At 39.7% G+C, this 24,744-nt stretch overlaps 1 protein-coding gene across 4 annotated transcripts in view; it reads left to right on the forward strand.

Annotated features, from left to right (window-relative positions):
- Window positions 1-24,744, forward strand: part of LOC122551398 (double-stranded RNA-specific editase 1-like) — a 322,044-nt gene that overhangs the window by 79,711 nt on the left and 217,589 nt on the right. For 3 of the 4 annotated variants that reach the window (XM_043693228.2, XM_043693225.2, XM_043693226.2), the window contains exon 2: window positions 11,452-11,496. In XM_043693228.2, the coding sequence (XP_043549163.1) occupies window positions 11,452-11,496 (45 nt within the window). Of the gene's footprint in view, window positions 1-11,451; window positions 11,497-24,744 lie in introns of those variants that run through there. The other variant, XM_087988848.1, reaches the window with a different exon arrangement.

Raw genomic sequence — 24,744 nt, forward strand, 5'->3', positions numbered from 1 at the left:
ATTTTCAGACATCCAATAATACCACCTCTGTAGTGTGGACATTTTTCTTGCTAGTTCATCTCATTTGAATTTTGGAGCCTTGAAAGGTCAGAACTTTTGCTTCATTGTTGAATAAATCCAAACTTCTCAGGCAGTATCTGTTGGTACCAACAACTTCACAACTATGTAAGATTGCTGTGAGCATTTAAAGTTGTCAATATTTCCCAAGTCTACATTTCTGTATAATGCACAAAGACAAAGAAAGCCTGAGCATGCACTACCTACAGCATGAGGCTGAGTGTAAATATGACTTGGGTATAGTTGCACGATTGATTGATGGCGCATTTAGCTTCTGAGCTATGTATGTTGTATTTACAAGTTATTGTGGTTGTGTTTTAGTTGCTTTGTGATTACATGACAGAAGATACATAAAGATAACAGATTAATTGAAATAGATGGAAAATAAAAATCCTGTTGCGTTTGTTGCTCGGTAATCTGTTGTTCTAGTGATACAGGGTGTTTCTGAAAGTTTTATATGCAATCATAATAGGTATGCTTGGCCAACTTTCTTTGTTGAGGATGTGTTAGAAGTGGCGTTGAATTTCTTTAATCATCTTTTACATCGTCATACAAGTTGGTGTGTCATATTGACAAAATGATGTGGAGGTGCCGGTGTTGGACTGGGGTGGACAAAGTCAAAAATCATTCAACACTGGGCTATAGCCCAACAGGTTATTTGAAAGTGCAAGCTTTCGGACCCCCTGCTGCTGCTTCAGGCAGTAGCTTAGGGCTTCAAAAATTTGGGATTTCAAATAAACCTGTTGGACTATTACTTGGTGTCGTGTGATCTTTGATGTTGGCAACAGCCCTTGAACTGAATCTAAAAGCAGCATCGTTTATTCCTCTTAAGGTTTGCATTGGGGTCTTGCACACTAACAAGGCAAACAATCATGATCAACACAGATTTGATATTTGAAAGATTGTTGTCTCCTCCTCGCCCCAACTAGAAATTTGTCCAGTATGCTGTATGAACTGCTTGCTTCACTTGGCTGAATGTGGGCTGAGATGCTCATGTTCACCTACAAAGTTTTCCCAAAGTTCATCAAGCTGAAAAGAGAAATAATTGTTTGCAGTTTGGCAATAACACATGATTTCAGTCCCACGAGAGCTGCCATTTGTCAGCACTGAGGCTCTCAACGATTTTAAGAGGAATCCAGATAATTTGTGTTCTGGAGACACACTGGTTTTGGTGAGAGTCGAGAGTGTGGTGCTAGAAAAGCATAACAGGTCAGGCAGCATCAAGAGGAGCAGGAAAATCGATTCTTCAGGCAAATGCCCTTCATCAGGAATTTTCCTGCTCCTCGGATGCTGCCTAATCTGCTGCGCTTTTGCAGCACCACACTCTCACCTCTAATCTCTCGCATCTGTAGTTCTCACTTTTGCCGAATTGATTTTGGTGAGAGTCTGACTTGTTCCTTAAACTTCCTGGGAGTGTTTGGAACACCTTTTGCATATGGCTCCATGATGATGGCCGAATCTCTTAATGAATTGGTGAACACTCAACCCTGTCATCTTCAAGCAAGAAAGACAGATGCTGTTACCCTCTGGTCTCTTTGGAATAAAGTCATGGCTGCTTTAACTTGGTGGGCTCCAAAAGCCTTTATTGTACAATTAAAATCATGGACTTCAATTTTTGTGATGTCGAAGCAGGCAGGGAAAGAGTTAAGTTCTGAGTTTTGTGAAACAAGAGGTTCAGCTGAGCGTGACTGAGATCAGATAACTTACGTTCACAATGGGGTGCTGGAGGCAAGGGTAATGGGTAAACAAGATGGAAAAGCATTAATTATGTAGAGCCATTTAACAATATTGGAAGCATTCAATTTGTGAGGTCAGTTTAACAAGGTGAAAAGTATTCATTATGTGAAACCAGTTATTCGTTGTGTAACAGTAGATGGCTTAATCTTTATTGTTGATGCTCATTGATTGTAACGGTCCCCCAATCGGTATGTATGTTGCTTTATCTGCTCCTCACTGTTAAATGACTAGTTCATTGAGAGACTGCTGTTCCAGAGAAGACCGTGAACTCCTGTCTCTGTGCACATGGGCAATTGTTCTTTCTCCCTCCAAGGCCCGCAATAAAGATGGAGGTAAAACTACACTGTGTATGAATGTTTTGCTTCGACTGGGGGGTAGGTGGGGATGGGGAAACGGATAACCAAGTATTGACAGTTTGTTATAAACAAGTGAGTATCCTATTGTCTATCTTAACATCAGTGCCTTCATGCCATGATCTGATGATTTTCCTCTATAAATACTAAAGTTGTTGCATCCTTGAACTGTTGCTGGCCTTTGCTTTTATGTATCCAGGGAATATTTTCTAAAGCTGATCCTTCGAAGAAGAATGCAAACCATGCTATTTCTTTTACTGAACCTAAATACTGTTTCAGTTCCAGTGCCTGAGTTTCTTTTCAATGCTGTATTTGAGTTCGTTATCTCAGGACTCCAATCTCAGTCAGTGACATTGTAGATTTGAAAGATAGAGTCAATTAATTTTTAGCAACAGTGATATTAGACCATCTAGGCAGAATTACAAATTCATTTATGTACTGAAAGTCTTTCTTGCTGCCAGTTCTGAGAGTAAGAAGGGAGCAAGGCAAAAGATGGGAAATTATAAGCTGATTAGCCTGACGTCAGTCATTGGTAAGATTTTGGAGACCAATTGTGACTGATGAGCATTCTGAATACGTGGAAGTGTATGGTAAAATAGGGCAGATTAACATGGTTTCATCAAGGGGAGATCATGCCTGACAAATCTGTGAGAATTCTTTGAGGAGGTAATGTGCAGGTTAGACTAATGAGAACCAAAAGCTGCTACCTCTCTGGACTTCGAGTAGGCTTTTGATAAGGTGTCGATTGGTGGCTGCTGTGTAAAATCAGAGCCCATGTTGTAAAAGGCAAGGTACTAGCATGGATAGAAGATTGGCTGTCTGGCAGGAGGCAGAGAAGTGGGGGTGAAAGGGTCCTTCTCAGGATGGAAGCTGGTGACAAGTGGAATTCCACAAGAGTTGGTTTTGGGACCACAACTTTCCACTTGATACAGTAATGATCTGGATGAAGGAACTGAGGGCATTCTGACTAAGTTTGCAGATGGGCGGCACGATGGCACAGTGGTTAGTGCTGCTGCCTCACAGCGCCAGAGATCCGGGTTCAATTCCCACCTCCGGCGACTGACTGTGTGGAGTTTGCACATTCCCTCCGTGTCTGCGTGGGTTTCCTCTGGGTGCTCCGGTTTCCTCCCACAGTCCAAAGATGTGCAGGTTAGGTGAATTGGCCATGCTGAATTGCCCGTAGTGTTTGTGAAAGGGTAAATGTAGGGGAATGGGTCTGGGCGGGTTCTGTTTCGGCGGGTTGGTGTGGACATGTTGGGCCGAAGGGCCTGTTTCCATACTGTAAGTAATCTAATCTAAGCGGAGAGGCCAAGAGAATTGAGGAGGCAGGGAAGCTGCAGAAAGTGGTTTGGAAAGTGGGCAAAGAAGTAACAGAAGGAGAAAGTGAGGTCTGCAGATGCTGGAGATCAGAGCTGGAAATGTGTTGCTGGAAAAGCGCAGCAGGTCAGGCAGCATCCAGGGAACAGGAGAATCGACGTTTCGGGCATGAGCCCTTCTTTAGAAAGAAGTGACAGAAGGCCTACAACGTGGGAAAGTGTGAGGTCATGCACTTTGGTAAGCAGATTTGGGGGGGTGGAGAATGAACTCTTTTTTTAAATGAGAAAATTGAGGAAACTGAAGTGCAAAGGGACTTTTGACTCTATACACATGTACTTCAAACCCACTGACTTGCGCAGCTACCTGGACACTCCCCTCTTCCCCCCCACTAAAAATGTTATGCCTTACTCCCAATTCCACCACCCCCATCGCATCTGCTCCCAGGAGGAGCAATTTCACTCCAGAACATCCCAGAAGGCCCCCTACTTCAAGGACTGCAATTTCCCCTCCCACGTGGTCAACATTGCTCTCCAGTGCATCTCATCTATTTCCTGCACCACCGCCCTTGAACCCCACTCTCCAGCTGCAACAAGGATAGAAGCCCCCTGGTCCTTACTTACCAATCTCCAGATCATCCTCTGCCATTTCTGCCACCTAAAGTCAGACCCCACCACCAGAAATCTCTTTCCCTCACCGCCCACATCAGCATTCCATAGATTATTCCCTCCTTGACTCCTTTGTTAGGTCCACACCCCACACTAACCCACCCTCCACTCCTGACACCTTCCCTTGGCACCATATGAGGGGCAAAACCTGCACCCACACCTCCCCCCTCACCTTCGTCCAAGGCCCCAAAGGATTCTTTCACATCTGGCAGACATTTTCCTGCACATCCAAGTACGTCATCTACTGTATCCGTTGCTCTTGATGTGGTTTCCTCTACATTGATGAGACAGGATGTCCACTTGCCCAATATCTCAGAGAACATCTCTGGGACAGACGCACCAAACAACCTCACTCCCCTGTAGCCGACCACTTCAACTCCCCCTCCCATTCCGCCAAGGACATGTAAGTCCTGGGCATCGTCCACCGCCAAATCCAAGCCATCTGCAGCTGGAGGAAGAATGCCTCATCTTCTGTCTTAGAACCCTCCAACCACACAGCATCAATGTCGATTTCACCAGTTTTCTCATCTCCTCTTCCCCCACTTTATCCCAGATCCAACCCTCCAACTCGGCACTATCCTACCTGTCCATCTTCCTTCCCACCTATCCGCTCCACCCTCCACTGTCACCATCACCCCTACCTTCATCAAGCTATTGCCTTCCAAGTCACTTTCTTCCCACCCAGGCCCATGCTGTCCCATTTATCTGTCAGCAGCTCCACCCCACACCCCACACCCCACGCACGCGCACACACACACACACCTGACAAAGGGCTTATGTTGTAAACATCGACTCTCCTGCTCCTGACCTGCTGTGCTTTTCCAGCGCCTCACTTTCTGTCTCTGATCTCTAGCATCTCCAGTCCTCAATTTTGCCTTGGGAGTCCTCACCCAGGTTTCTATTTCGGTAAACTTGCAGGTTGAGTTGGTAATTAGGAATGCAAATACAATGTGTTATCATTCATCTCGAGAGGACTGGAACATACTTCTGAGGCTTTATACGACTCTGGCCAGTCCACAAGTAAAAAATTGAGAGTAATTTTTGGCTCATCTTATCTCTGGGTGGTTGAATTGGCCCCATAGCAGGTCGAGAGAAGGTTCATAAGAATGGTCGCAGGAATGAAAGGCTTAACATATGAGGACTCTGGGACGAGACAAGATGGAGTTTTGAAGGATGGGGAGGATTTGATTGAAACTTTCACAATACTGAATGGCCTGGACAGAGTGGACGTCAGGAAGATGTCTCCATTGACAGGAGAGATGAGGACCCGAGGGCATAGCCTTCAGGAAGACCTTTCAGAAACGAGATAAGGAGAAACCTCTTCAGCCAGAGAGTGGTGAATCTGTGGAATTCATGCCTGCAGAATGCTGTAAAGTCAGGTCATAGAATATATTTAAAACAGATAAGTTCTTGATTGCCAAGGGGATCAAAGGTTACAGGGAGAAAGTGGGAAAATAGGGTTGAAAAACCCATCAGCCATGATTGAATGATGGAGCAGACCAGATGGGACGATTGGCCTCATTTCTGCTCCTGTGTCTTCGGGTTTTATGGATTGAGTGACCCGGGCTCCTATTTCTATGTTCCCACTTGATTCTGATCCTGGATTTCTGTTCCTTGCTAATTTAGTACAATTTACTTAGTACAATTCCACTGCAGTTTTAGTGCATGACTTAACAGATATCTCACAAAAGTCTCAATTTCTTCAATTAATGTAGCAATTTGAAAGCTCATTTTTAATTTTGAATTCGGGATTAAATATCAGCTCTTTTTTTAAGACTACTGCCAATTTTGCACAGGGGATATGTCCTGTGTGACTGTTCCCAATCTCATGCAGTAGACTGAATAAATTGTCAAATTGTATTGCAAGAAAACTGTCAACTTGTAACATTTAAAAGTTGTAAATGTCAACTTTGCAATCATAAAAAAATTGTAGCACACAAGGAAGGAATCCATTTGTTCCATTTTGGTTCATACCAGCTGAAACTAGCTTTCCAATTCTTTCTCTCTTTTCAGTGCTTGATCCGTAGACATACACACTTCAGATTCAGATTCAAGGATTGTTTCATGTGCGAAGTGTTTCTGCCTCGGCCAAACTCAAAAGCATTTAACAGTTCCTTAATCCTCCTTAGTCCTCCTTCCAGTTTGTTTAACTTTACACCCTGATTATAGTCTATGCTGCTATGGAAACTAGATCTTTTCTATGAAACTAGCCATTTCAGGAATAATTTGTTGAAAACATTAGAACACAGGCAAGGGGCAAAAAGATTGAATTGAAAAGGGTACAAAGGTTATTCAGAGGGCACTTGAGCAATCTTCGTCTCCCGACCGTTGGGCTAGAAACCAGTTTATCAGTGATGAACTTGCTTTTAAGATGGAGTCAAAAATAGATCTTTTGAATGGTTGTCTCTAGTTTCAATGCTATCATGTGTGGAAGATGTATTTGTTTTGTTTAATGTGAGAAGATTTGTCAACATCCATCTGATAAGACGACCATGGTAGTTGACTCTGTTAAACATTGCCCTGGTGTAACTCTGGCCTCTTGTGGCATCTGGCTGCATTTGCTGCAGAGGAAGACAGTGGGCTAAGGGCACGATTTGTTACCCTCTGTTTTTTCTGGGCTCTCTTGTCAGCCAGCTGAGCTTGGTGTTTTTTGATCATCTCTTGCGATGTCCTTCCAGAGAGTCTCTAGAGGTCATGGCTGTCAGCAAGTGTTTTCCCCACCATCAGCTGTCTTCATATCTCGACTGGAAACAGGTCTGAGAAATTTGTTTTAGATAGCATCTTTGTAAGATTTTCTTGAGGACCACTTTCTAATTTGCAGGGCTTTTCTTTTGTTCTCACTTCTTAAAAGATGTAATCATTTAGTAGCATTACTTTTTTGTGTTTATTTTATTTAAGGATTTTCTTCTTTCGATAAACAAGCACAAGTATCAACAATTCATATATACGTTGTTAAACATTTGAATTTGAAACTTAACATGAAAATGTTTTATTTTATTGCAAATGAATCTTCCATACTGTCTTTATTATGCATTCACAATGTAAAATGGTTAAATGTATATCTTATGTAAATCTGATGCTACATTAATCATGATTTTCTCGGGATTGTTTCTGTTACTGTGAAAAAGTAGCAGCTTCCTGAAAACTTGCATAAACATTGAATGTAAGTTGCTGATAATCTTCTGCTGAAATAGTTCGTACATTATCTACCTATTTGTCTTTTGTGCCTCGATACATCAGAAATATTTAAGGTCTCAGCTCCTCTGCATGCTTTCCCATAACAAAAAACCCGCTTGTATGGACTGTCAGAGATGTGGTGCTTCCTGTCTTCTATTAAAGTGGTTCGATCACCTTGACAGTGATGCATTGAGTTACATAATGTGTAAGGTTTAGGTACCTTCCAATGATGGGTGCTCACCTTGTTGAATAACCCATTTCTCCAGCCTTATGAAACACACAGTCATCGGCACCTGAAACTGGCCACTGTAATTAGTCCTGCACCATCAATTATTGGTTCCTTCCCCAAAACTTTTCTTATCACAGATTCTGTGCCTTGAACAACAGAGCAGAAAAAAGGCAATGTTGGAGTGAAGCAGCTGTAACAGCCACTATGACTGGAGGAACTGCTCATCACACATTCTATCTCTATATAGGCTTAGTCATCACTATGATTGAACTTCCCTTGGCTTTTGGGAGGTTTTCAAGCTCTATATTTGCCCCATGGCCCCATGTATGTTCAGCACTGATATTCTTGTAGCAGGGGAACGAGTGCTCAGGAAGCCGTGGCCTAATGGCTGGTTCACTAATACGGGAGTCTTTGGGTTTAAAGCTGTAATGCATTTGATGGACTTGGCCGAGCCAGTTTAGACACATTGGCTTTGCTGTCACTGTGTGCTGATGGAGTTGGCTTGCACCAGAATTTTTAAGGTGGTGACCTCCCTTGCAAAGAGTTCCTGAGGATAAATCTGAGACTGAAGGTGCAAATTGTTCAGCCTCTCAGTACCCCCCTTGCATGAACAGTAACCACTTTGTTCGTGACATCTATATCTTCAGATTGAATATATAGAATGAAAAGAATGCAAACTTGGGCAAAACAACAGCTGCTTATATAATATTTGTTGACACTGAATGATTAACTTGTTATTATAACTCTTAGAATCATTGAATAAGTAATACTGTGAAGTATTTAGATTTGTTGTGTGTAGTAATTAGAATAATAATACCACTGTGATTGCGAATTCATCTTCCTTATAATCGCTTTGTGGCTTGTGTTACTGCTTGTGATTTTTACCTGATTGATCTTCCTGTGGAGATAATTTGGGGTACTTCTCTGCGTACCTTTACCTTGTGTTGACAATATTTGCAAGTTTTAGAAGCTGTGGAATCAGACTGTCCAGTTGTCACAGCTGACTCAATCTTGGGTGTGGTATCTTGTAATTTAAATCCTGTTTCTACATGCCTTTATGATCTGTGTGAAGCCTGCTGAATGATATCAAGTTCCTCCTTTTTCTGTGTTAAGGAATTGAGGTTTTCACTTGCCATCGGATGAGTCTGCAGTAGGCATAGTTTCTAAGCTCTTCTGCACCATCTTGTGGTTATTCTGAAATATGACCTTTTGATAAATTGTCTTCTAATTTGATATCAGAACATGTTTCTGCAGATTGTTGTCTGAATAATTAGCCAATGACGGTGTTTCTTTGTCCAAATTACTTGCAAATTCAGATGTTAGAACTGATTTGGTCAATGTCTTGCAGAATTATTTTCGTGCATTTCAGGTGATGATGCTGTCTTTTAACATGAGCCCAAGGGTCCCAGCTTTATTATTCTTATCGTGTTCTCGTTTTTGTCAGTACACCTTCTGATTTTTAAGTCCTGAATTTGTTTTCCAAAGCTGAGACTTGCTAATATGTGCAACAGCCACTCTCTGCTTGAAGAGATGACCAACATGTAGATGGTTCAGTAAATATGAGGAATTTCAGAGGGTATCGCAATGCAGAACATTGCAATCCAGTTTTCTGAGTGATTATCATAGGCCTTGCAACATTTAACTCTCTTCCTCTCTCTGCATTCGCTGTCAGACCTCCTTAGTTTCTGCAAGGTAGACTTGAAGCCTGTTTGGTGTTCCTACCAACTCTAAGTTTGTACATAGGTAACATCTCTGGAGATAATTTATTCATCTGCTTCCCCCAAACCCCCGTCTTTTTCCCTTTATCATTGAAGACTCAACCAGTTCTCCCAGTCTCACTTTATTGTGCAGTATTACAAAAGGAATAACCATTGTTCCATCCATTTTATACATGTTGTGATATATATTTGAAAGTAGAAGGAGTCATAATCAAGACCAACAACATAACGATTACTGCATTTCATTGGCTACGAAAGCTTTGGTTTATTTTGAGTTTGTGGAAGTTATGAATTCATATCATTCTTCGTTTCTAACCAAATGTGTCTCATTAGAAAGTTGCAGTTTGATTGTGATAGCTTCAGTCTGATGTAGCATTTTCACTTTGTGCAATGGTTGTCTTAAAATCAGCCAAACTTTGATGTATGAATCTGTATTGATTATAGATGTGTATCTCGAGACTTGCCCCACATTATTTGTGAAGATATATTTTAAATGCATAGTTTGAAAAATGCAAACACTCAAAGGTTCGCCTTCATGTGTGTTAGGTGATATTGTGATGGATATTATCTTTGGTTACCAGGATCAACCTGGAATAATCCAGGAGAGTCAAGTCTGGCTAGGCCTTGAAATAGATGGTTAAACCAGTTGTGAAATGAAACATGTGAATTTAAATCTCTCAAGAACTCCTTCAGCTTAGCATTTAGGATTCCTTCAAGTACTTGAAAGTTTTCTTAAATATTTTATGTGAGTGCAAGTTGTCCTACTGTATCGATTTTGACTAGCTTTCCTAATCTTTTTGTCTCTATGTCGAATGCCTATGTCAATGCATGCTTTTGTCAGACGCAATGCTGATTAGACGAATCGGGTCTCTCATAAACTTGAGTACTTAAGTTATTGGTTCTTTGTTTTTCTGTTTGCAAAACTGCCAAAGCTAAAAGTTCTTGATTTCCTGTTATTCAGGAAGCTTCATTGACATGAGGGCAGTTCTGTTGAGGGAGATTATCAGATTTTCAGTATTTAGCACTTTCCAGTGACTGCTTCCTTTGATCAGCAAAACATCCCCTCCCACACTGAATACTTAATAGAAGAGCACGAAAATGGAACATGGTTGCTTTGGAAACTTTTTGGGAAATCACCTTCTGAGATTTTCCCATTTCATGGATATTGAGGGGTTTAGAGACAAGAATTAGCATAGATCAGCATACACTTAATTCTTGCACTTTAAGTACTCCTGTAAGGCCTATCACAAAAATATCTTCAGTTCTTGTAAACTTTACTTCCTCAGTCATTGTTGAATATTATTAGCTTGTGAGGTGTGACCATTTTCCTTGTTTTTGCACTGAAAAAGTTCTAATATGATAAGTACAATATATAAATGTTATCTAAAGCATAAGTAATAATCTGCTGAGTTCCTTTATTTAGTTGGGAATTAATGACAAGGCATTTGCAGCATGTATCTTGTTGCAAGAAGTGTTAAATTGTAATTAATTGCTGTAGATGCATTACAGTCTGATCCATCATTGCAGTATGCAGACTGTCTTCAGGATGATGATGATCTTGACCATGACTCTGATTGCACTTAATTCACTGAGTGCATTCATCAGTTCCTGCTCTGTTGGTTCAGCAGCAGTTGTATGTGCTTACGTGTGCACACTCTCCACTATTGATGACCAGTTCTTCAGCTGCCTGCGCTTGAAGCTGTGGAGTTTGCTGTTTAAAATTCTTGCTCTCCATCTCTTGACTCCTTTTCCCGATTAAACCTACCTTTTTGACCAAACTCTTTGCCATCTACCCCAGTATCGCTTTCTATTGTTTGGTGTTAATTTAACTTTATCACATCTTTGCAAATTACTTTGAGATTTTACATTATGATAAAAATTCTTGTCCTTGGGTTTATTGCAGCTTAAAAATAAGAATTTTGTTGTGAAAAGTTTTCATGAAGACAAACTTTACCTGGCTCATTGAATATCATTGTTGCTTGTTTCAGTGGACTTGTCAAGTGTTTCTCCTGTCGATTGTGACCAATTTTTATTTTTAAAAATCGAATCGATGGAGCTTGAAAATACATTCAGCTCCTCGCAGTTAAATTTGTTTGTATCTTCGATTTAAACCGGAAATATTTTTATTCTTCAAATAAAGTAGCAATATGTATGTTGTTATGCCATATTTATGACACAGTTGTTCTCTTTTTCTGCAGATCATTGCACTCAAGATATGTTTGGAAAGAAAAGGGACCAAGCAGGTATCTCAATAATTAATAAGAGTTCAAAATTGGCAGCTGAAAAGTATCTGATATATTGGTACTTGAGAATTTGTGCAGTAGTGTGAAGTCATTGCTATAGGTCCCTTTGCATTGTTCTGTTTCAGTTTTTAATGGTTATTTCTTATGATACAGTGTTCTATTACTTGGTTACATTGACACTGTTGTAGATCTCCATGCCCTTTCGAATCTGATAATAGAATGCTGAGCAGTAACTGATACTGGATAATTACTTCAAATAAATCATTATAAGGAACACCAAGGTATCAGAATATGATATACTCACCTAGAACTCTTCAACCTGATAAAAACGGCTTGGCATCTCACCAAACTAACTTGTGAACAATACATGTCATGACCTTGATTGGTGTAGTGTGCTGGAAATCAAGCAGCACTATTCAACAGGTTGTCATAAGTATGACATAGGGTAGACTTAATATCAACGATGATTAATGCCTGACTGTAACCACAATCTAAGATTGAAGAAACTTTCACCAGGTTTCGTCAATGAAAAATGAACTATTTATGATAACAAACATATCCTGTAACTTGTGGCAAAACTGATTGTCATGTTCTCGTATGCAAGCTATATGTCTCGACTATACCCCTTTAAGTCAAAGTACATATTCATTCACATTTGTTGTACGGACAAAGCAGATGAGATGTGCAGATTTTTGTTTTAGCCATGTCATTGATTATAAATATAGACAAAAGAAAGCACAAAATCTGTGCATCAGAGTCCAAACTACAAAAGAAAAACGAGGTAACTGTCTCTCAGTTCTTTGATGGTTTTTGGCGATGATATCACATTGTTGTCAACTTGGCAGTCTTCAGTTCTGCAGCTGGTGATTTGGACCTCGGTCTTGGCTTAATTTAGCAGCTCTTTTCCTAAAGTTTTTGTCGATGATTTGTTTTTCACTTACAGAGACCGTGATCTTGCCAGCAGGCCTTCTGGAAGTCTTAAGTCCCAACTGCCTTTCCTCCTGTTAATTCTGTGACAAACTGTTCTAAAGCCAATCCATCAGCTGTTGCAGGCAGTTACTTTTCTGTCTTAAAGCTACCAGATGTCAGTATGTCTCACAAATCCAACTACTTTTTGAAAAAAAAGTCTTTCTGCATTGTGAAACAAAAGAATGAATGTACAAACCTCTGTTTTCTGGTTTGCGCTTCCAAATAAAATATGAGTAGCCCTTACCAATTAGGACTAATTAGGAATGTTGAAGATACACCACGTAAAGGAGAGATGATGCTGAAAAGGTGTCTTCACCCTGAAGGTGCCATTCAGAGCTGTTCTACATGTAAAACTGAAAATGGTGATTATTATCCCAAGGTGCTTCCAGGAACTTATTGGATTTTGACTCCAAGCCAGAAAGGAATTTTTTGGGGGGCAGATGTCCAAAGTACTTACGGAAGAGAGAGATTCTGAATGGATTCTTGTGGAGGATGGGCAGGGGATAATGGTAGGATTTGAGAAGGCTGATTTAAGATATTGGCAAATAAATCAGAGGAAGGGTTTCTTATCAGCAGAGTTATCATTATCTGAAATGCACTTCCTGAAAAAGTGACGGACTCAGGTTAATCGGCAACTTTTGAAAGGAGAATTGGGTAAATGCTTGAAAAGTTAATATTTTTAAGACTATAGGCAAAGAGTAGTGGAGCTAATCGGTTAACTGCTCCAGTGTAATAAGTTAAGACCAAAAACATTCTACTAGTTTTTAGTAACTCTTTAAGGGTATATTAATCTTTTGCAATTCAAGGATACCTGGATCCTTCTGCATCTCAGCTCCAAAATATCCTCCCATTCAGATAATATTCATTTTTTAAACTATTCCTGCCAAAATTAACAATTTCACATTTCCCACCTCTTACTTAATTTGCCACATCTTTGTTCACTCACTTAGCCTGTCCATATCAATTTGTAGCTTTCTCATGCCCTCCTTATAACTTATGTTCTGATTAATTTTTGTATTATCAACTTTTGGTCTCTTTGATCCAAGTCATTTGTATAAATTGTACAATGCTGAGCCCTAGAACTCATCCTTGTGGCATACAATTTGTTGTATCTTGTCAACCCATTTATGCCTGTTCTGTTTTCTATGAGCCAACCAATCTTCTACCTTTGCAAAATATTGCATCCACACCATATGGTGGCACCTTATAAAGTACAAGCACAGTATGTCTATGGTTTCCCTTTATCCGCAGCACATAATTCTTCTTCAAAGAAGTCCAATAAATTAATTAAACTATATATCCTTCTCATTAAATAATGGTGAGTCTGCTTGATTATCTTGAATTTTTCCAAGTGCCTGATGTAACGTCATTAATAATAGCTTCTAACATCTTGTCAATGACAGATATTAAGCAAACTGGACTTTCGGTTCCTGCTTTTTGTCTCCCTTTTTGAATAAAGAAATTACATTTACTATTTTCCAATCTAAACAAAACTTCCTTGAATAATGAGAATTTTGGCAATTTAAAACTCGAACGTTAACTGTCTTACGAGCCAATTCTTTTCAGGCTACAATGAAATTCATCAGGACCCAGGGACTTGTCAATCTGCAAATTTAACAGTTTGCTCAGTACTACTTCCCTGGTTCTTGTAATCTTCTTTAATTCTTTTCATCCTTTGACTTCCTGATTTATAGCTATACCTTGGATGTACCTTCTATCCGCCATTGTGAAGACTGATGAAAAATAGCTATTAATTCAGATGTCTGCCATTTTTCCTTTAATAATTCCCCAGGTTCAGTTTCTAAAAGACCAGCACTCATCTTAACTTTGTCAAATACCAGTAGAGGCTCTTAATATCTGTTTTTATATTTCAAGTAAATTTTCTCTTTGACTCTAATTCTTATCTCCCTGTTTGTTTTTTTTGTCAAGATTTACTGTTTTTATATTCTGTCCAATCTTCTGGATCACAGAGACCATTTCTGGAGAAGGTGAGACCCTTCCAAGAATGGGACCAACATCCTTGTCACAATATTTGCTAGTGCTTGTAGGGGGAGTTTAAACAAGTTCTTTTGGGGCAGAGGACACAATGTGTTAGTTCAGTAGCTGCACAGGATAACTTTGAAAAGGAACCAAGACACAGCAAGTTCAGCCATATTGTGTCTCAAGGAAACAAGGTAAGGTTATGGGCGTAGCATTGGAAAGTGGGACCAAGTGTGGGTGGGAATATATTTTTAGCAGTACAGACTTGATGGGCCAAAGGACCTGTTCTGTACTGTATGATTCTACGATTCTGACATATGTTTGCACCATTTTTATACCTTTTTGTTGATAATGTCTTAACCCTTTTTTGTTCACCACAGATGCTGGGTCTGTCCTTCAGAAATTTGCTTACTTGGTGGCATCTATCTAGTCTGTCTTATCTGGAAAACATCCCTAAAATGTGTACCACTGTATTGCTGTTAACTTGTTTCTTAACTTATTTTGTCCATTCACTTGAGCCAGCTCTCCTTTCATACCCGTATAATTATCCTGATCTAAGCCTTGGACTTGCTCCTCTCTCTCTCAAATTGAATGTAAAGTTCACATCATTATTTTATTGTTACTTGGGGATTGTCTTCATTATGAAATCATGTATTTAATCCTGTCTTTGCAGGATACTAGATATCACTTGCTGTCTGGCTGGCTCCAGAAGATGCTGTTCTAAGAAACTAGCCTCGAAATATTGTGTAAAATATTGTGCCGAGGTTACATTTCATTTTATTTTGAAGTCTATTGAAAGAATACAGCCTCGTTTGGTTATCATTGCACCTTTCTGACAAGCTTCTGTGATTGATTCCTTTATACTGCATCCTACCTTATGGTTCCTCTTTGGGGGCTAAAATACCACTCTTCCATGTGACTTAGCTTTATTATTTCTCATCTTTACCCAAACCACTTAGGCGAGTTTCTAAACTGAAATCATTCTTCTCTATTCTACTTATCCCTACAGTGTGGAAATAAGCCACTTGACCCTACAAGTCCCCACTGACCTTCAGAGTATCCCATCCAACCCATTCCCCTAACCTTTTGCTCAACATTTCCCCTGACTAATGCACCTAACCTACCTGTACACAATGGGCAATTCAGCATGGCTAATTCACCTAACCTGCACATCTTTGGACTGTGGGAGGAAACTGGACCATCCGGAGGAAACCCAGGCAGACATGGGGAGAATGTACAAACCCCGTACAGATAGTCGCCCAAGGCTGGAACCGAACCACTGGTCCCTGGTGCTGGCCATTAGAATGATTGATTAACAAGGTCAATCCTCCACCTTTTCCTCACTCTGTCCTTTCTGAATGCCTCCCTCCCTCCAAATTCAGGTCCAAATCTATGCAATGTTGCAGCCCTTGTTTTTAGAATGGCAGTCAGATGATTGTTTATTTATACAGTGTTTCATGCTTATGCAATCATTCAGTTTGACTTATTCTGTGCAAACAATAGCAGTGGAGAACTGCTGAGATAGTGGTAATTAAATAGTTGAATATGTTTTATGCTTTCTACTGCTTAGTCATTTGGGAGCATGTGTAATATCATATGAAGTCCTCATTCAGTAAAGTTTGATAGTTATGTTAGCTTTACCCAAGACAAAATCTTTGTTTGAAAACAGCATAGATATTATCTTTTATCAAAAGCACATCTGCAATGTGGCTTCCTGACTCTGATTAAAAATTCTAAAGCTAAACAATTTATACCCCAACTTTATAACCATATGAAACTAAGAAATGTCCGCAAAATGTTTGTGATCAAATCAATATCTTTATTGCACCAATGCTACTTTAAGTCACCATCTCATTCCACCAGGGTCATTCCATACCCATTCCAAATCCTTTTCTCTCTCGTGTATCACCCTTATCTGTATCCTTTTCAGTTTTTCTATGCAAACCCCATCTCCTGTTGTGTCCTCACCCTAAATCCCCATGAAAATTGGCCCTCAGACACCATTCATATTTCACTCCCATGCCATTCATCTCATCCTCACCTTGTCTAATCGTATTCGAGAGTGAGAGTCGACACAATGTCTGATTGGAACTGAGAGAGAGAATCAGCATCCTCCCTGAATTAACGACAGGGAGAGATGGCACCCAGCCTAAAAGTAACTGAGGGGGAAGAGTCGGCATCTCGTCAAGGGTTGGTTTTTACTTTTTTCAGCAGGCTGAGGAAACCTGGTCAGAAAAATGACCAAGTCCTGAAGGACAAAGCTGCCTGACATGGCCTGCGGCAGTTGGTGAGGGAATCAGCAAGAGTGGAAAATCCACTTCATGTGGTTGTCATCTTTCTGCCTGTTACTGATACATTTGTAATGACTGTAATAATAGGACTGGCTATTGCATAGTTGTTTTGGATACTATGTTCTGGTTTCATATTGAATGTACTTTGTGGCATGACCACCGTGTTAAATGTAATATATTTAGAAAGATCTCAGAACTGAAATGGGCCATCAAAGCAATGCAATCATTTTCAAGTATAATTTTTCACTTCATGACCCAGCAATCTGCCATTTAAGCCATGGTAACAACCATGGAAAAGTGCAAGATAACATAGTAGGAGCAGTTCTCAGCATACCAAAAATTGCGTCAATCTAGTGAAGACAGCACAGTTACATGCATTCCAAAAAGTATAAGCAACATGCAGTAGAGCCAACCAACAGGTCATTTCTAAGCCGTGCAGTCTTGCACGATCAGTGATGAATGGTAATGGACAGTTCAACATTTTAATGGAGGAAGCGGCTTCACGAATACCCCTATCCCTGATTATATGGAGTGGAGGTGGGGAGCACATCAGTTCTAAGGACAAGGCTGAAGTTTTTTGCACCCATCTTCAAGTGGGAGTGCTGGGTGAGCGATCCCGATCTGCCTCCTCTTAGAGTCATGGAGATGTAATGCATGGAAACAGACTCTTCAGTCCAACTCGTCCATGCACATATCCTAAACTAATCTAGTCCCATGTACCAGCATTTGGCCCATATTCCCCTCAACCCTTCCTATTCATATACCCATCCAGATGTCTTTTAAATGTTGCAATTGTACCAGCCTCCACCACTTTCTCTGGCAGTTGATTCCATGCACACACCACCCTCTGCATTAAAACATTGCCTGTTAGGTCCCTTTTAAATCTTTCCCCTCTCACTTTAAACTTTTGCCCTCTAGTTCTAGACTCACCCACCCTGGGGTAAAAAAGACCTTGTTTATTTACTCAATCCTGTCTCTCACGATTTCATAAGGTCGTCCTTCGGCCTTCAATGCTCCAGGGAAAATAGCCCCAGCCTATTCAGCCTCTCCTTACAGTAATTCCCAGCCATTTCATACTCTGTGATATTAAGCAAAGGCTGAAGAAGCTGTAGGTATTAATAACATTCTGCTAATAGTATATTGGAAATTTGCAATTGGAAACTAGATGTGCCCTTAGCGAAGCTGTTCCAAAACATCTTCAACACTGGCATCTACAGGCTGTATGGAAAACTGCACTATGTACATTCATGTATTTGAGAAAGGATATATAGTACTGGCAGTGGAGGCTTTTCAAAAGAGATTTGCTGGGTCATTCCTGAGATAAAGCAGTTGACTGATCAAGAATAGCTGAGCAGGTTAGGCAGGTCTTTAATTATTTGAGTTTAGCAGGACGAGGAATGATCTTATTGGAAAAAAACTAAGATTCTGATGGGGCTTGACAGGATAGATGTTGAGAAGGTGTTTCCAGTTGAGGATGAATCTCAAACTAGTTATAGAATAAGGGGGCACTCATTTAAAACTGAGGTGCAAAGGAATGTATTCTTCCAGAAGTAATAAATGTCTTGGAATACTTTACCTTAGAGTGTGGAAGCTAGGTAATAAAATATTTCAAGAGATCTTAGATAAATTTTTGAAATACCAAGGGTTTCAACCCTGTGTTGAGCTGGAGTAAAATAGAGTGAGAGCTAGGGTAGATCAGCCATGATTTTATTGAATGGCTGGGCATACATGGGGTCCCGATTGAACTACTGTTACTCCTATTTCTTAGGTTCTTTTAGGAATCTCCCCTCCATGCCAAACAGGACAAATCCAACATGGCCAATTATCGATCCATTAGTTTACTCTCAATCGTCAGGTCAGTGATGGACGAGATCATTGACAGTATTATAAAATTGATTTCCACAGCAATACCTGGCCCATTTGATGTTTAGTTTGGCTTCTACCAAGGCCATTCTGCTTCTGACATCATTACAACTTTGGCCCAAATATGGACAAAAGAACTAAACTCAAAATGACTTGATGTCAAGATAACATTTGACTGAGTGAGGCACGATGTAACTTGCCATCACACTGTTGTACCATTTCTTCTTGGCTGCCATAATACATTCTCAAACGTTTTGGTTTCCAACGTGTAAGAAATACATTGAGCAGTCAAAACAACTGAAGGTGTTTGAGTTGTTAGCAAGCTCAATAACTCATTCATTAGTAATTTCAAAATGCACACATTTTCTGTAACTGTTCACATTCTAGGATTTGTGAGATTGGTGTGATGAAGCATTCCTGACGTCATCTTATCCATTTCAAGTTCACATGAAGGGCAGCACACTCTCTTTAGGAGCATAAAATCGAGTACCGCAGGTGAATCTGTGCACCATCCCTGACTGCAGTCCTGGAAGTCAACCTGATTTTTTTTATTATTGCAATAAAGGGGCACTGCCATGAAAGAGCAGTTTTTTACAAATTCATTGTGCATCTCATACAAATAAAAAAAAATGTTGTTTCCCCTACTCATTGTCGTGAGGCTTCTTCAGTGTTGTTGGAACACCAATTATCTAGGCAAGAAGAGAATATTCTATCAAATTCCTGACTTGTACAATTAAAAATTACATTAATAATTAACTCCACCATCCAACAAATAAACCCATTAATGGGCGATTGTAACATTTTATTAAAATGTTCCGGTATTGAGTATAATCAAGTTTACAAATTTTGTTCTATTTTATAGAAGCCATATGGAATAAAATGGGTTAGGATCATTTGTGATTAGTACAGGCCAGTGATTCAATACATTTCTGTCTGTGATCTCGTTTCAAGCCTTGAAAATTGCTGTGACCTTAAGGGAGAATTGTGAGAGGGAGTACATTAGAACTTTTGTCAGAGCTCTGTGGCAGTCATTGCTACATTTGAGCTCACAACTTCGAAATTTCTCCTTGTGACTCCATTTAGAATCCCAACCCTCATTTGTATGGACAGACTAAAACTGGCATTGATTTTGAATTTGTGGCTCGTCGAGAAAAAGCAGTCTAACAGTTAGCATGTTATGACACCAGATGGTGCTCAAATTCAAGACCATAGCATTGTGAAATAAAGACGAACAATGCTAGGTATTCTTCAGACAGCATCTGTGGAAAGAAAAAGTGCAGAGTTAACCCTTGGTGGTTGATCTCTTTTCCTCAGAACCCATAGCATTGTTCCTTGGATGAACAGATCTCTGGATAACTATTCCCTGCTCACTAAAATTTGCCGATTTGAATACTGAAATTTTCAAATTAAAATTTGTAAATTTGCAAATACTGACATAGAGGGAGAAGTGTTCACAAAGGCAAATGATGGACTATAAAATCAAAATGGAAAATACTGAAAAATAACAGGCAAGGCTGTTTTGTGCAGAAGGGAATGCCTTATATGATCGGAGGGCATGAGTGATTTAATAACAAATGGAATGAGAAATAAGAGATTAATGAAGAGGAACTGTCAATGGCAGCAGCAAAACCATTGCTGGTACCTGCTATTCAAATTATATGTTGCTACCCGCCACCCCAGAAACATGGCCATTGTAAATCCACTGATGTGTGTATACATGAGTGTGGGCATTTCTGGATCCACAAGACATGATGGTGACAGTGCGGTAATACCATTGGACAAGTAATCTCAGCCCTTGGCTTATGTTCTGGAGACATGGATTTGAATCCCACTATAGCAGATGGTGAAATTTAAATTCTGGCAAATCTGAAAACAAGCCTAATGGAGACCATGTAATAATTGCTGATTGTTGTAAAAATCCAATTGGTTCATTAAGAGCTTTTTGGTACGAAAATCTGCTATCCTTATCTGGTCTGACCTCCATGTATCTTCAGACTGGCAGCAATGTGACTGACACTGAAATGGCCGAGGAAGCCATTCAGCTGACTCAAACCACCACGAAGTTTGGTAGAAGTAATGTAATTGGAGAAACCACCAATCATCAAATGGGCACCAAGGCAACAACAGCAAGCTCATTACTGATGATGCTGCGAAGTTCTTTGGTATAATTAATATCTTTAGCTTGTCCCAGAATTGGTTCAGCTGTCTCACAGCAACTTCTAAACTATGACCTCTACCATCTGGAAGATGAGGGGCTGTTGATGTGTGGGAACATCTCATTGACCATAAGATTTAGGAGTAGCAGTCTGTCATTTTGCCCACAAAGTGAGCTCCACCATTCAATGAGATTGTGTCTGATCTATCTTCCTGCCTCTTTCTTCCTGCCCCATTCCCTGGGGCTGATGAAAAATCTGTCTGTCTCAGCCTTGAATATACTTAATGACACAACCTTGACAGCCTTCTCCAGAAAACAATACAACGAGTCACTACCCTTTGGGAGAAGAAATCCCTCCTCACTTCTGTGTTAATTGTGTGACCTCTCTTTTTGAGATGTATGTCCTTTGGTCCTTGATTCTCCCACAAAAGGCAACAATCTCTTTCCATCCATCCTGTCAAATTCCCTAAGAATCTTTTATATTTCAATAAGGTTGCTTTTCCTTCTCCTAAGTTCCAGACCAATTCATCCCCTTCAAATAGCACTGGTGTTTGGTATCAGCTGAGTGAACCTTGTCTCACCTGTCTCCAATGCCAGTGTATCTTTCTGTAGGTAAGGTGACCATAACTGTTCACAGTACTCCAACTGTGATCTGACTAATGCTTTGCATTGTTTTAGCAAGACTTCCCCATTTTTCTACTCCATTCCCTTGGCAATAAAAGCCAACGTTCCATTTACCTTGCCTATTAGCCACTAAATTTCTGTGCAATCTTTTTTCTGATTCATGGTCTCCTTAAATAGCTCTGTTCTGTAACTTTATGCAGTCTTTCTCCATTTAAATAATATTCAGCACCTCTGCCTGCCACAGTGGAGACTCTCATATTATTTTGTCAGATGGAATACTGTCCACTTGCTTCACCTTCCTGTATTCCTTTGTGTCCTCACCACTTGTCTTTCCACCTACTTCTTTGTCATCCACAGATGTGGCTAAAGTACGTTTACCTTCCTCATCCTAGTCATGAAGATACATTGTGAATAATTGTAACCCCAGCATTGATCCTGAAAGTGTCCCCCCTCCCACCCACCCCCACTCCCCCACTTATCCCAACTCTCTCCCAACTATTACTTAGTCAGACCTCTATCCATGCCAACGTACTACATCTATCACCACAGATTTTCATTAAGTAGTCTAATGTGTGGTACCTTATCAAGTGCCTTCTGGAAATTGAAATATATTCAATCCACTGTTTCACTTTATCTATTCTGCTTGTTATCTCATTAACAAGTTCTAGTAAATGTTGGGTATTGATTTCTCCTTCATGAGGCTATGCTGATTGTACTTGATCATATTAAATATTTCTAAATGCTCTGCGATTGCATCCTTTATAGTAGACTCCAACAATTCACCCATAACAGGCATTAAGTTAACTGGTCTATAGTTACCTGTCTTTTTGTCTCCTTCCTTTAAGTAAAAAATGTCACACTGATAGTTTATCCAGTCCTCTGGGACTTTTCCAAAATCTAAGGATTCCTGCAAGTTTCCTACTAGTGCATCTACTATCTCTGTACCTACTTCCTTTTGTGTCCTTGGATGCATCCTGTGAGGTTGCAGGGAGTTACCAGTTGTTAACCCCATATAATTTCCCGAACACTACTTCTCTACTGACATTATTGTTGTTACTTTCTCCTTTTTGCCCCTTGACTATTTTGTAGTTTTGGAATGCTGTTAGTGTCTTACACTATAAAGACCGATACAAAGTTTTTTTTTTACTTCTCTGCTCGTTCCTGGTTTCCCATGATTATTTCCCCAGCCTCATTCTCGAAGGGGCCGAGGTTCACCTTGGGCTTCCCTCTTTTGTTTTTAAGAATTTAAAGAAGCTGTTGCCTTCATCTTGATACTACTTGCAAGTTTACCTTTACCTTTAAAGTTTATTTTCTCCCTCTTTATATTTTTTTTGTTATCTTTTGTTGACTTTTAAAACTTTCTCAATTCTCTGTTTTGCTTATTCAATGGTGGAATGGATCTCTTGGGGCCAAATGGCTTGCTTTGCTCCTTGTCTTCAGGTTTTGTGAAGTCTCATCCTGCAGACCTTCTCAAGGAACCTAAAGCAAGTGGGGTCTGGGGCTTCCAAGATTCCATTTTAGTCCTCGTATCAGATGATAGCAGTAAGATATAACTGAGTGGCTTGTTGGCTCATTTCAGAGGGCATTTAACTCAGCAGATCTGGAGTCACTTGTAGACTGAATTAGGTGAGGATTGCAGATCTACCTTCAGTAAAAGACTTAAGTGAACCAGATGGGTTTTTAAAAATAATCAACAATGTTAACTTTTACATTTGAATTACATGTCAGCTTTTAATGTCAGATTTATGAATTGAATTCAGATTTCACTATCTGCTTTGGTGGATATCGAATCTGTATCCAGAGCATTAACCTAGAATTACTGGTCCAATGATAATACCACTTGACCACTACCTCCCCGAAGTATGTCATTAACAAAAAAGGTTTGGGTGATTGAGGGCCACAATTGGTGCATGAATTCTTTGTGTAGTTTGTGTTATATACTGCTTGCATTCTTTGAATGCCCCCTTGGAGAGCCATGCAGTAAAGAGAAAGCTTGAGAAATAAATACTGTTAATTTTCCTAGCTTCTGTTCAGTAAAAGAACAGTGCTCAAGGAATTGATTGTTAATGCTGTAATTAGAATGCTGGAAATGATTCAGTTTTAATTATAAGTTAAAGGCATGCAAGAATGCAGAGAGTAGTTGATTATTTGCAATCCTTTCTTCCCTGGTTGATTTAACAAGTAGTTTACAATGTGAAGACCAACTTTTGTGAAGAATGTTTTGTGGTACAATTGAAGATAAATAACAGTTTGTGGAGACACTTGAAGCAAGTCATAGGTGACACAAAGGACACCTAATTGTATTCTGTTGTGGTACTTGAGATAAATCTAATAAATGTATGTTGTACTTGTGTCAGTACCTTTTCTAAAATGCCTTCTACTTGACTCAACTCTTTTTATTAACTCTGGCTGCTGTCCAGTCCATTACAACAAACATTTCATCAGCAGCTTAGAAAGGCATAAACCATACTAAATTAAGGAATAATTATATAATGCTTAGTTAACTTGTGCAATAAGCTGCACTGGTGTGAATAAGTGCATATTCTGATTTATTGGAAATTGGAATGATTTTAGTCTTGTTCTGGGAATGGAGATTAAATTTGTTGATAATTGGATTTTTCCTCCAAAAAGTGCTTCAAGACTTTTCTGGATTGCATCTGACTCGTATTGTAAACTGACCCTTCTGAGTGCAAGGAGCAATGCTGGATCTTGTTTATGAAAATATCTTCGTTCCATCTCAATCTATCTGCAGTAATTTGCAAGTAATTGACAGTCTTCAAGTTATCCTTCGTACTTTTAACTGCAAACAATCTTTTAGCATCTCTTTAGATCATTACATTACAGCAGTTTTCAAGGATTGTCCAGGTTGGGAGCTACAAATGACAGGCATGTTCCTGACACCCAAATAAATAGCAGTGAGACATTCAAAATCACTGTATCTAACGATATTTGTTTTCTGAAGAAGTAGCACTGTTTTCATTTAGTCAATGTATGCTGGATTACTTAGTTGTACGTTAGTATCTTGTGTGCAACTGCTTGGATATTCTGGAGTATAAAACTGCATGGGAGGCCTGCACAAGCAGATTCAGACCTTTTTCCAGTGAACCCCATAAAATGGGATTTTGTAATTTGATTTACTGTCACTGACTGACAGCATATTTCACAATTTGGTGGTGATATAATACTGAATGAGCAGTTCTAGTTTATCGTTCTTACCACTGTACTTCTGTCCTGATTTAATTATTGACTGCTTGGAACTCCGTGTCACTGATTTGGCTGCCTTATGTGCATACCTTCCTCACTTTTTTTGTTAGGTTATCACAAATAAAATATAAACTAACTTTTTTTATGTCATGTTTTCAAAAT

This window comes from Chiloscyllium plagiosum, unplaced genomic scaffold (genome assembly GCF_037043375.1).
Source record: "Chiloscyllium plagiosum isolate Xiang-an unplaced genomic scaffold, Cpla_swu_hap1 HiC_scaffold_7, whole genome shotgun sequence".
Classification (NCBI taxonomy): Eukaryota; Metazoa; Chordata; class Chondrichthyes; order Orectolobiformes; family Hemiscylliidae; genus Chiloscyllium; species Chiloscyllium plagiosum.